General features: G+C 36.0%; 1 protein-coding gene across 1 annotated transcript in view; it reads right to left on the bottom strand.

Annotated features, from left to right (window-relative positions):
* Positions 1-10,248: 10,248 nt before the first annotated feature.
* The window catches only part of COL24A1 (collagen type XXIV alpha 1 chain), a 397,032-nt gene continuing 393,738 nt past the window's right edge, over positions 10,249-13,542 (bottom strand). Inside the window, exon 65 of the mRNA XM_072974057.1 lies at positions 10,249-11,692. Within this exon, the coding sequence (XP_072830158.1) occupies positions 11,546-11,692 (147 nt within the window). The 3' untranslated portion in view covers positions 10,249-11,545. The remainder of the gene's footprint in view (positions 11,693-13,542) is intronic.

The following is a 13,542-nucleotide window of genomic DNA, read 5'->3' as shown; positions in this document are numbered from 1 at the left end:
GGTTTGGATATTCATGCTGTTATTATGTGAGAATTAACATAACACAAGAAATTAAAGGTGGAAAATGTTGTCCCATGATGATACAGAGCCTGTTAGGCCTGAATTCAATGCGAAGCAGGGTAAATATAAAGTAAATACTTAAGTGTGGAGCTCAGGACTGACAAAGGAAGATAGGGTCCCTGTACCATAGGTTTTCAATTGAGACACCGCAAGAGCTACAGGATAGGCGTGTGGAAAACTAGAAACAGTTCAAGACTGGGCTTTAGACCTTCTGAGAGCTGGTCTAGTTCAATCTTTGATTGGATCCTACTGCTGCCAAAAGGAAATTAAATTCTCTCAGGACAGAGCTGTTGTCATTCAGGGCTTCTGAAGATTTTCACATGTAAAATATAACATTGAATAAAAATAGTTACATATGCCAGGAGATAAGACCAAATGCCTGGAAACTAAAGAGAAAAATAGACAATATTTAAAAAAAAAACACTTAAGGGCATGCAGAAATTGGGATAATAAGATATGGACTTTAAATCAGCAATTATTACTGTGCCCAAAAAGTGATAAATGACCACATGGAAGATTTCCTCAAGGAACTGGAATCTATAAAGATTTAATTAAGCACATTAGAACTGAAAATTTCAATTTCTAAAATTAAGAACTCAAAGGAATGTTTAACAGCAGATTAGACACAGCAGAAATAGGGTTAGTGAACTAACAGATAAATCAGTGAAAAAATATGTAAACTAAAACAAAGAGAAAAAAGAAATAGAGTGTAAGAGATACATACTTTTACATGACATTAAGTATGTCCAAAATAGATGTAATTGGAGTCTCAGGAGAACACAGGGAATGGGTGGTAGTAATATTTGAAGAAACCCTAGCTTCAAGTTTTCTAAAGCTTACCAAAGAGTTCAAGTTACAGATTCTTTCAATCCCAAGGAAATAATTGCACAGAAAACTACCCTAAGCATACTGTAGTAAAACTATTAAAAATCAAAGACAAACAAAACACCTTCAAATAAGCAACACCAAAACTGACAGCTACTTTTCTATAAACTGATGCAAACTATAGGACAATAGAACAACACCTCTAAAAAAAATAGATGACAACCTGGAATTCTTTACCTAGTGAAAATGTCCTACAGACAAAGTTTTTAGGCAAAATAACTGAGAGAATTTATTAAAGATAATACTTAAGGGAGTTCAGTAGCAGAAGGAAAATTGTCCCAGATAAAAGTATTATAATGAAGTAAGAAAAAGCATAAGAAAGTATAAATAGCTGGATAAAACTAAATATTAGTTTAAAATATTAGGAGATAGTAACATCTGGTCGGGTTCTAAATATTTGCAGAATTAAAATGCATGACAATAACATCCCAAAATGTCAAGAATGAGAGAAGTGAATTAAAGTTTTGTAAAATCCTTGAATTGTCTAGAAAGTGGAAAAGTGCTAATTTATGTAGTCTCCACAAAGTCAGGGATGCTTATTATTGTCCTTAGGGTAGCCACTAAATTTTAATGTATAACTAACAAGCTGAAAGAGGGAAAATGGAATAATAAACATATTTTACCAATCCAGAGGAGGGCAAGAAAGGAGAAAAACAAATTAGAGATGAGACAATTACAAAATAACAGCAAAATTAAGAGGTTTCAATGCAGATATACAGAAACAGACTCACAGACATAGAGAACAAACTTATGGTTATGAGGGGGCAAAGAGTTTGGGAAGGAATAAATTGGGAATTCGAAATTTGTAACCTTTGGAAAGTGATGGAAATGTTAGCTTCTTTTTTTTTTTTTAATAGACTTAATTTTTTTAGAGCAGTCTCAGGTTCACAGCAGAATTGAGCAGAAAATACAGTGAGTTCCCACATAGCCCTCCCCACCCACACATATATACTCCCCTACCCTCAGCATCCCTCATTAGTGTGACAATTGATGAACCTACATGGGCACATTATTATCAACCAAAGTCCATAGTTTACATTAGGGTTCACGCTTGATGTTGTACGTTCTATGGGTTTTGACAAATGCATAATGACATGTAGCCACCACTATAGTATCATACAGAATAATTTCATTGCCCTAAAAATCCCTTGTGCTCCATCTATTCATTCCTCCCTCCCTCCCTCTCCCCAAACCCCTGGAAACCACGATGTTATTGTTTCTGTAGCTGTGCCTTTTCCAGAATGTCCTTTGGTTGGAATTGTACAGTTTGTAGCCTTTTTAGACTGGCTTATTTCATTTACTAATATGTCTTTTAAGTTTCTTCCATGTCTTTCATGGCTTGATAGATCATTTTTTTTTACTGCACATATGTTTTTAAATTTACATATGTGTAGTGTTCTTTGTTTCTAAGAATGTTGAGCTTTAGCTTTTTAAACTTACATAGTTATCAAAGGAATAAAGCCAACCACAAAATAAGAATTAACTCACAAAGATCCTTACACCTTGCTATTAACAGCAACATTATTTATAATTGCCAAAATATGGAAGCATCCTGCACATCAGTAGTTGAATAGATAATGAAGATGCACTATATATGTGTGTGTGTATATATATATGTATATGTGTGTGTGTGTATATATATATATATATATATAAAATGGAATACAGCTCACCCATAAAAGAGAAGGATATTTTGCCATTTGCAACCTTTCATTCACTTTTTTTTTCACTTCAAAAACCAGAATTTTATAACCTGCAGAGACATTTCCATTACATCAAAAACAACAAAATACCTAGAAATAAACTTAACCAAGTAGGTTACCTACACTCTGAAAACCAAAGTGACACAAAGAAATGGAAAGATTTCTTGTGCTCTTGGATTGGAAGAATCAACACTATCAAAATGGCCACACTACCCAAAGCAATCCACAGCTCCAACACAACCCCCATCAAAATACCCACGACATTCCTCACAGAACTAGAACAAAAAACTCCAGAATTTATAAGGAACCACAAAAGACCCCAAACAGCCAAAGCAATCTTTTGTAGGTCTCTCTCTCTCTTTTTCATTTCCTCTTCCTTTTGTTCTCTTTTCTTATGGTTTGATGACTAGAGAAGGTCCTTTAACATTTGTTGTAAAGCTGGTTTGGTGGTGCTGAAATCTTTTAGCTTTTGTTTATTTGTGAAGCTTTTGATTTCTCCATCAAGTCTGAACAAGAGCCTTGCTGTATAGAGTATTCTTGGTTGTAAATTTCCTCCTTTCATCACTTTAAATATATCGTGCCACTCCCTTCTGGCCTGTAGTTTCTGCTGAAAAATCAGCTGATAACCTAATGGGAATTCCTTTGTATGTTACTCATTGCTTTTTTCTTGCTAATTTTAATATTTTCTCCTTATCCTTAATTTTTATCAATTTGATGACTATGTGCCTTGGTGTGTTCCTCTCTGGGTGGATCCTGTGTGGAACTCTCTGGGCTCCCTGGACTTGGGTGACTGCTTCCTTTCCCAAGTTGGAGAAGTTTTCGGTTATTATCTCTCCAAAAATTTTCTCAGGTCCTTTCTCTCTTCTCTTTTTGGAACCCCTATATTGTGAATATTAGTATGCTTCATGTTGTCCCAGAATTCTCTTAAATTATCCTCATTTCTTTTCATTCTTTTTTCTGTCCTGCAGTAGTGATTTCCACTAATCTGTCTTCTAGCTCACTTCTCTGTTCTGCCTCGTTTAGTCTGTTCTTGGTTCCTTCTAGTGTATTGTTCATTTCAGTGATTTTATTCTTCAACTCTGGGTATTCTTTGTATTTTCCAACTCTTTGCTAAAAACTTCACTCTTGAGTTCTCTAAATATCCTGGCCATCATTACTTTAAACTCTTTCTTAGATAAATTACCTGTCTCCTCATCACTTATTTCCTCTTCTGGGATTTTATCTTGTGCCTTGGCCTGGGAGATACTCCTTTGCCACCTCATATCATCTATCTTTCTACGTGTTTGTGGATTCCTTCTATAGGCTTTGGGATTGTTGTTTTCTTATTTCTAATATCTGGCCTTGGTGGATGAGGCTGGACTAGAGGCTTATGCAGGTTTCCTGGCAGGAGGAGCCAGTTCCTGCCCACTGCTGGGTGAAGCTTGGTCCTGGACCTCTGGCGGGTAGGGCCCTGTCTAGAGGCCTTTGTGGCTTAGGAAGTCTGCTGATGGGTGAGACTGTGTTCCCACCCTGTATATTGTTAGGCCTGAGGCTTCCCTACAGGCTGTTGGGTGGCGTAGATCTTGGTGCTAATGATCCATTCAAGATGTCAGCCTCCTGGAAAGCTCATGTAGATGAACACTTCCGGAATGTCTGACACCAGCTTTGATGTCCTCTGAGTGAGCCGCAGCCATCCCCAACGTCCCCAAGAGATCCTCCAAATCCAGCAGGCGGGTCTGGCCCAGGTTCCTATGAGATCACTGCCTCTGCCCTTGGACCTGGTGCACTTGAATTTCCGTGTCTGCGTGTCAAGCAAATGGAGTCTCCATTTCCCCCAGTCCCGTTGGGCTCCCAGAGCCATGCCCCTCTGGGCTTCAAAAGCAGATGTCCTGGGGTCTCCTTCTCTTCCAAATGCTGGGACCTGATCTGGGGAGCCTGACGTGGGGCTTAGAACTCTCACTCCTGTGGGAGGGCCTCTGTAACTTATCAAATCTTCAGCTTGTGGGTCGCCCACCTGGTGGGTATGGGGCCCAATTATATCATGAGTACACCCCTCCTACTGTCATACTGTGGTTCCCTCTTTATGTTACCAGTTGCAGAAAATCTTTTTTGCTAGGTTCCAGTCTTTTTTTGATGGTTGTTTAGCATTCAGTTGTGGTTTCATTGTAGTCACGAGAGGCAAGCTTGTGGTCCTACTAGTTGGCCATCTTGACTGGAATCAGAAATGTTAGCTATCTGGATTGTAGTGGTGGTTTCATTGCTGTGTACATCCATCTAAATTACCAGATTTTACATCTGAAATATGTGTAGTTTACTGTACAGGAATCATAGCATAATAATAAAGGTGTTAAAAAAAATTGACTCTGCCTTAGGAAGAGTCAGGACAAGGAAACTGGAGAAATTCTGAAAATCAAAAACCATAAAGAGTCTACAATCTCTGAACACAATGAATTAATATTCAAGATGAATACTTTTAAAGGGATAACCAAAATATTGTCTGCCTAGGAAAAAACTAAAATACTCTTCTAAATAATTCTTAGGTGAAGAAAAAAATCAAATTATAATTTATTTAGAAATGAAAGACAGCCGATTGGTTTGAAGATTTAAATGTAAACAAAAACTAGACAAATTATGGGTAATTAAAAAATAATCTTACCATAGGAAAGGCCTTTCTAAATATGATGCAAAGCTTAGGTAGTACCCCCAATGACTAGTACTTTCATTCACCTTAGGATTTAAAAAAATTCTGTGTGGCAAAAAACACCACTGGCCAAAGAAAATGCTAAACTGGGAAAAAATATTAGCAACTAATGTCACAAAGGGCTACTTTCCAGGCATGTAAAGATCTCCTATAAATCAGTCAGAATGAAGATTAACATAAATCGACTGTACTTTAGAAAAGAATAAAGACCATCAGTTCAAGAGAAAAATGTCCAAAGGATATGAACCAAGAATTCACAGAAAAGGGAATTTAAAAAATGACTCTTGAAACACATGACACAGTATTCCATTGCACTTAAAAGAAAATTAATTGCAAAATCAGACTACATTGAGATATTGAGTTAAAAAGAGGACACACCAGGTGATTATATTTGCATGAAATTCAGAAACAGGCAAAACTAATTGAAGGTGTTAAAAACTTAGGATAGTGGTTACCTTGAGGGGTAGGAAGCCAGGGATTTGAATGGGCTTGTGAAGTTATATTTCTTGATCTGGGTGCTATTACGCAGGTGAATTCACTTTGAAAATGGGCGGAGCTGTACTCATGATTTGTACACATTTCTGCATGTGTGTTAAATGCCAATAAAATTTATTTTAAAATACTAAATTGAGATAAGTTTTCACCTAAGAAGTTGGCAAAGATCAAATTATTTGGTGCATTATGTCACTAAGGGTTGGGAGAAGGAGGTCCCTCATATATTGGTAACAGGAATGCAAACTTATAAAACCTTGACAGGGAGATGATGTATTAATATCTGTGGAACTTATCAGTGCACATGCCCTCTATCTAGCATTTCCACCCCCAGAAATTTACCTTACAGATAATACTTGCACCTATAATGAAGATATAATGCATTGCCACATCATTGGGAGATCAAAAGATCGAAAGCTACCTAAATATCCATCAAGAGGGGACTAATTAAAAAGTTCTACAATGGAAATCTTGCAGTGAAATGCTTTGCTACCATCAGCTCTAACAATGAGACACTTTTTGTACCAAGGTGAAATGATCTCCAAATTGTATTTTAAGTAAAAATATACATTAAGGTGCAGAACTGTATGTAAGGGGTACTACCATTTGCGTAAAAAAGAGAGGAAGGATATAAGTATAAATAGTGCTTGTATAAACATAAATATCCCTGGATGAATAGTCAAGGGACTGGTTAAAAAAGGCAGATTTGACAGTGATTACATTAATTTTAAACAGATTAAATGCTGTAATTAGAAGTCTAAAATTGTCAAAGTGGATTAAAACTAAACAAAAATATAATCATATGCTGACTACAAGAGCTATGCCTAAATAAATGGCTGCAGGAAGGTTAAAGAGAAAAAGACGGACAAAGATATAGCAGGTGGACACTAACAGTAAGACAGTGGGTCTAGTTACACTAGCAAGAGATGAAATAGACATTAAGGCAACAAACAATGCCAGAAATGAGACATTTCAAGATGATACTCAGTCTAACAGGATGATACAACTGGTGCTGGAGCTGACTTGGATCCACTTGCAAGAGCTAGTATGTGCATCTCTTCCCATTTTCATGTTCTGTAACATCACAAGGGTAGCTTAAAATTGGCATAGTCAGAGTACTTACACTATGAAAATTGGCAAACGCTGCAAATTAGGGATTGTTTCTTCTCTCTTGGAGTGCTAGGTCCTAAGCATTTACCAGCCCACCACTGGACGTAACAACTGTGAATTTGAATGCAACTAATTACATGTATAAAGCAAAAAAGTGGGAGCCAAAAGGACAAACTGTGGCATATCTACAATCATAGTTGGAGATTTTAATACATCTATCTCATATAACTGATACAATAAGCAAGCAAACAAAAAAAATCTGCCCAATATAGATAATGAAACTAAAGAAACAGAACCAGTGCCTTAACCAGGTCCTCAAAACCATGGAGTGGAAGCATTGGAACTGAATTCAAGTTCTGCCTCAAACTCCAGTATTCCCTCGGCTATGGCTTTATTTGTTACAGGAAATGCCTGTGATATTTACCTTAGAATGACCATTGTAATTTCTACATTAATATATAAAAATGAGAAAAGCAACGCACATTTTAAAATTATATATAGTTACAGTTGTACTTATTTTTAGAAAGCCTTCATATTTAATATATAATTATAAAAATATAAAATCAACATTTACAAAAAAATTATGAGGATGTCATGGCTTTAAAACAGATGAGTGCTTTTATTAAGGGATTCATCACAACCTTTTTTGTTGGTAACTATCATGGAGCTTATCCTGGAACTGTTAAATCTTCAGTGACTGCTGAAGGCAACAGCAGCAGCTAATTTTTGCAGAGTGATTGCTTTATGTCAGGCAGTTTTAAGTACTTTCCCACATTAATTTATTGAATCTACTCAGTAACTAGGTGAGATAGTGTGATGGTTAATTTTATGTGTCAGTTTGACTTGTCACAGGGTGCCAAGGTTAAAATCTATTTCTAGGTGTGTCTGTCAGGGTATTTCTGGATGAGATTCACATTTAAACCAATGTACTCAGTAAACTGCCCTACCCCATGTGGGTGGGCATCATCCAGTCCATTGAGGGCCTGAGTAGGAGAGGCAGAGGAAGGAGGAATCTGCCCCTTTTGCTTTCTGTCTGCATGCTTTAGTTGGGACATCTCATCTTCTGTGGTCCGCAGACTGGGTTTTAAACCATTGGCTCCTCTAGTTCTCCGTTCTTCAGATTTAACTGAATTACACCACTGGCTTTCCAGCCTGCAGATGGCAGGTCATGGGACGTCTCAGCTTTCATAATCATGTGAGTCAATTCATCGTAATTAAGCTGTGTATAATATATGTAATTTATATATTATCAATATATAAATTTCAATATTAATATTTTATAATTCAAATGTTTAATATGTTAATATTTGATATAATATATAATATAATGTATTAAATGTATATTATTATATAAAATCTATACCTCTAGATCTATGTATCTAATCATCTATTGTCTGTCATCTGTCTTTCCTACTGTTTCTGCTTCCCTGGAGAACCCTAATATAGATTTTTAAATTTCATTATCCTCATTTTACAGTGAAGAAACTGGAGCAATGACGAATACATAATATACCCAAAGTCACATACCTAATCCTCAGAGTACTCTTAACCACCAGGCTACACTGGTTGATTAAAATTTGCTTTAAATTTAATATTTCAGGAACACAAAACATAGCCATAAAGCCATTCTATTTCATGTGTATTTCTTAAATGATATCAAGGAAGATCATTTATGTCTCTAAGTTTTTTTGGGGTGGAACAGAAGGCATAGCATGTAAACCAAAACTAGAGTATAAACTATGGTTTCTTTTCATTTAGAATCAATCTCTGCTTTTAAAAAAAATTTCTATGTTTCTCAATCAGAAAATCAGACATCTTTACCATAGCCCCACTTTAAAAAATAGTGATAAAATATACAACATAAATTGGTCATTTAAATCATTTTAGGTGTACAATTCATTTGCACTAAGTATATTCATATTGTTGTATAACCATCATTACGCTCCATCTCTAGAGCTTTGTCATCCTCCTAAACAGAAACTCTCTATTCCTTAAAAGGTAATTCCTCATTCCTACCTCACCCAGCCTCTGGTAACCTCTGCTGTATTTTCCACTTATGAATTTGTTCTTGGTACTTGATCTAGTGGAATCATACACCATCTATCTCTTGTTATCTGGCTTATTTCATGGAGCATAGTGTTTTCAAGGTACATCAGTGTTGCAGTATATATCAGGATTTTGTTTCTTATTAAGGCCAAATAGTAGTCTGCCGTGTGCACGTCCTACATTTTACCAGTTCATCTGTTGATGCCTGTTGGGGTCGTTTCTCCCTTTTGGCTGTCTGCACAATACCTCTGTGAACACTGGCATACAGATATCTGCTTGCGCCCCTTCCTTCAGTTCCTTTGGGTATACATGTGAAGTAGAATTGCTGGATTTTATGGCAATTCTGTGTTTACCTTTTGAGGAATTGTCAGACTATTCTCCACAGTGGCTGCACCATTTTACATTCCCACCAGCAATGGATAGAGTTAGTTTTCTGTATCTTCACCATTACTTGTTGCTTTCCTTTTTTTAAGGGGATGGTAATATCCATGGTAATGGGTACAAAGTGGTATCTAACTGTAGTTTTGATCTGCATTTTCCTAATAATATTGAGCGTCTTCATTTGGCCGTTTGTATATCTTCTTTGGAGATGTGTCTGTTCAGTCTTTTGCCCATTTTTAAATTGAGTTGCTTGTTTTTGTTGTTGCTGTTTTTTGTTTGTAAGGATTCTTTATATATCCTGGATATTAATCCCTTATTCAACATACAATATACAGATATTTTCTCCCTTTCAGTGGGATGTCTTTTCACTCTCTGTGTGGAAGTTTTAAATTTTCCTGTAATCCAGTTTATTGTTTTATTTTGTTGACTGTGCTTTTGGTGTCACTTCCAAGAAATCATTGCCAAATCCAATGTTATGAAGCCTTCCCCCTCAGTCTTTTAAGAGTTTTATAGTTTTAGCTCTTACATTTAGGACTTTGATCCATTTTGAGTTAATTTTTATATACTATATAAGGGCCCAACTTCATTCTTTTGCATGTGGATATCCAGTTTTCCCAGCACTGTTCGTTGAGAAAACTGACCTTTTTTCTTTGAATGGTCTTGGCACCCTTGCTGAAAATCAATTGACCATACATGAGAGTTTATTTCTATGCCGTAACCTCATTTTGTAGGAAACAGGCCCTAAAATCCTTTTATAGGTTTATGGTAGATACTTTCTAATAAATAATATGTAAATACACATAATATAGAAGGTCTATGCCAGAGGGGCTGTCATACATAATAAAAGGATATGATAAAAAGAAAAACAAATACCACCAAAAAAGATTTACAAGCACATTTTTATTGTGGTTTGCTGTGGCTAATGGTATGTTTATAATGGGTGTACAAGCTTTTCTACATCCCAAAAGGTATAATATTTTTCGTTTAATACTTAAACTAACATTTCTCTGACAACAAGGAAAGTCTGGACTTACTGAGACTTTTAAATGATAAAAGACTGCTTTTGTTTTCCTGAATGTTGCTTTAAAGACTGGTTAATTGAATTCTTTTAGTCCCAAAACATCAAATTTAAGAAGAGTGAAAGAAAAATCAATAATTACAAAAACATGTGATTTCTATGAAGTAGAAATAAAAAGCTTTATAATTTAAAACAGCAATTTCAAAAGATTTGCTGAATTCAAACTTTACAAAATATATATACACAAAATATCATTCCAGATGATCATCGATTTTTAAAAACATTATGTCACAACCCCTAAGCTCTAACCCAAACCTACTACTGGATGTAGCTGGCCTATAATTTTTTTTTTACAACAATAAAAAAAAAAATAACAGTAAAAAAAAAAAAACAAAAACCTCCCAATTCTCTTGTGCTTCAGCACAGGTTACAATGTGCTAGCTTTGATTCCATAGCCACAAAGAGAATTTTAAAATAGAACAAGGACTTCACATAAATAATATTTTACTTGTTATTAAGTATGTGACCAAACAAATTAAAATAAGTACTAACAACCAAAAGATATCTTGATGTAACCAGTACATACACTCTTAAAGAATGACAAAGACGAAAAAAGAAATAAAATAAGTTTATGAAAGCCACAAGCACCTTGTTTTAGAAAGAACACCAAGCAACACAAAAAGGCAACATGTAAGAGGTAGTGTACCACCGCCTAAGATGTATATGTCCCCTGGGGACCCGAATACAGCTTAGTATTTGGGAAAATAAGACAAGTGAGACTGTGGCTTGTAAGTTTTAGACAGAAGCATTGCACATGTGGGAGCATCAGTCAGAAGTGCTCCAGAGTGCTCTGCGTCTCCAGCTGTCTATTGGGTCCTTTGGTCTCAAGACAGTCAAAACATATAGGATACCCTGAAGAATTCCATGTTTATAAATGTCGAGTTCTAGGGAATTCTCTAAGAAAGCTCAGATCAATAGAATTTTTAAAAGAATTAAATACTTCATCAGTTATAGTCCTTTAAAAAATGCCTTTTCTCCTTCTTAGGAGGAAGTCTTGTCTTCCTGAGATTCTTTAAGATTTAGCCAATGCTTTATTCCATGCATTTCATAATATCCAATAGAATCTTTCTGTCTATATTTTCCCCTCTGCAGCGAACTAATTCAGAGACTTTAGAGAAAGCACACAGAGCTGCTTTCAATGTAGTACTTCCGTTCAGTTTTGAGATGAGGAAGTTTTTGTACTTCAATTACTGGAAGTTGATTAGGGTCCTGCGTGTGAAAAAGGAACTTTGCCTTATGCCAGCTGCCATCTTGAATCTGTAAAATAAGAACAAAATGCTTTATTCTGTAATTGTTTCATTAGCTGCAGACAATGTTCTTCATAGACAATGTAGATTTATTTTAAAGATTAGGAATAATGAATAGAAGGTGCCTAGAACAATGCCTGGCACAGAGGAAGTGCTCAGTAATGGTAATAATTACTATGAATAATTGAAAATATGCACTCATTCCTTCCTCTGAGTTTTCACTGGAGGCTTTCTGCTTCTGTTCGTGGATCATTGGACCTGATGTGAACTGAAAAAGCTGCATTATTCCTAATATGAGTAATACCCATCTGGTTTGTGTTTCTTTATTTGGGACTGACGTTTCAGGATGGGCATTCCTCTTGGATGAAAGGGAACGAGCCAGCTCAACCTCTCTGTACTGTATGCAGGAAATAAGCAGCATCACTTCAGTAGAAGTAAATTATAATAACGTTGAATCATCTTTCAGGTTTCTTTTTTTCCATTCTGTGGTTACTGTTTATACAGTTGCTTTCATTCCTCTCTCCCTTTCTCTTTATTACTGTATCCTCTTCTGTTTATGGTAAATTCTGCTATGGAACAAGAACTATCCTGTGGTTAAGATTCAACAAGACAAAACAGAGGAACATAATTGATTAATTTTGTGAAGCTTTTTATACAGGAGTTTATTCATTTACTCATTCACAGAATTATCATGGTATACATTTTAAAATTTGAAGCAACTTTAGAAATTAAGCCATAAATTTCATTATAAATTAAGGCAACTGAAGCTCACAGAAGATGACTGACTATAGACATAAGCTCAGTGTAATACCTAGAATAGAGTTCTTTGTGTAAAAACACTTAGATTAACTCTTATTGTTCAATGAATATTGTTTGAAAGACAAGTACATTTGGCATGGTTGTATAGGATGGAATCCTCCATTTTCTTACAGTGCTTGTGAGATATAAAGATGAATAAATTAGCTCTGGCTTCTGATTTTAGCAGCCTATAAATCTAGTCAGGGAGAGAGGACCATCAGCAGGCACGACACAAGCCCATATATGATAAACAATGTGGACAGTGAGTACTGAGTTCCTCATTTCCAACTGGAAGAGTCAAAGAAAGCTTTGTGAATTCAGGATTCAGAATTTAAGGTGGGCTTTAAAAGTCTGCCTAAAATGTCCACTTGGTGAGAGAGGTAGAGAAGAACATTTTGGAAAAAGGGAATGACATGAGTGGGGAAAAAACCAAATCAAACAGTTGGCAAAGTATAAAAGGGGATGTGAAAATAAGCCTAGTGTGGGGTTTAAGTGCACAGATTCTGACCTCGAACAGATTTTGACAGAAACTCAGGTAAGGTAGCACTGTTCTCACGTATAAAATGGGAATAATAAAGACCTACCTAACAGCATTGTGAGGACTTCATTTAGTCCTCGCAGTCTCATTTGATTTCAGCTAGAAGCCCCTCGCAGTATAGTGTGGCGTGGGCTCTGGAGCTGTACACCCCTGGGGTTGATGTCTTGCTCCTCTGCTAATTAGCTGCATGACTTTGAACAAGTTACTTAACCTGTTTTTACTTTCTTATCTATAAAAGGATACTAATAATAACTTGTTCACAAAGCTCTTCTAATTAATGTGTGCAAGACGTGGTACCTGTCATCTAACAAGTCTCCTCTAACTAGCAGTAGGAATTGCTGTTGATATTATTATTATTATAAATAAATCCGTTTGATGACAGTTTAGGTCACACAGCCAGTTAGAGCCCAAGCTAGGAAGGTAGGTTGCGGCCTGACTGTTCTAACTGCTGAATAAAGAGTTGATGATAAATATGGATTGTGTCTCAGAAATAGTAGTGAGTCACTAAAGGTTTCTGGACAAAA

The sequence above is a fragment of the Vicugna pacos genome, chromosome 13, assembly GCF_048564905.1.
Source record: "Vicugna pacos chromosome 13, VicPac4, whole genome shotgun sequence".
NCBI lineage: Eukaryota > Metazoa > Chordata > Mammalia > Artiodactyla > Camelidae > Vicugna > Vicugna pacos.
This window is presented reverse-complemented; position numbering and strand designations above follow the sequence as displayed.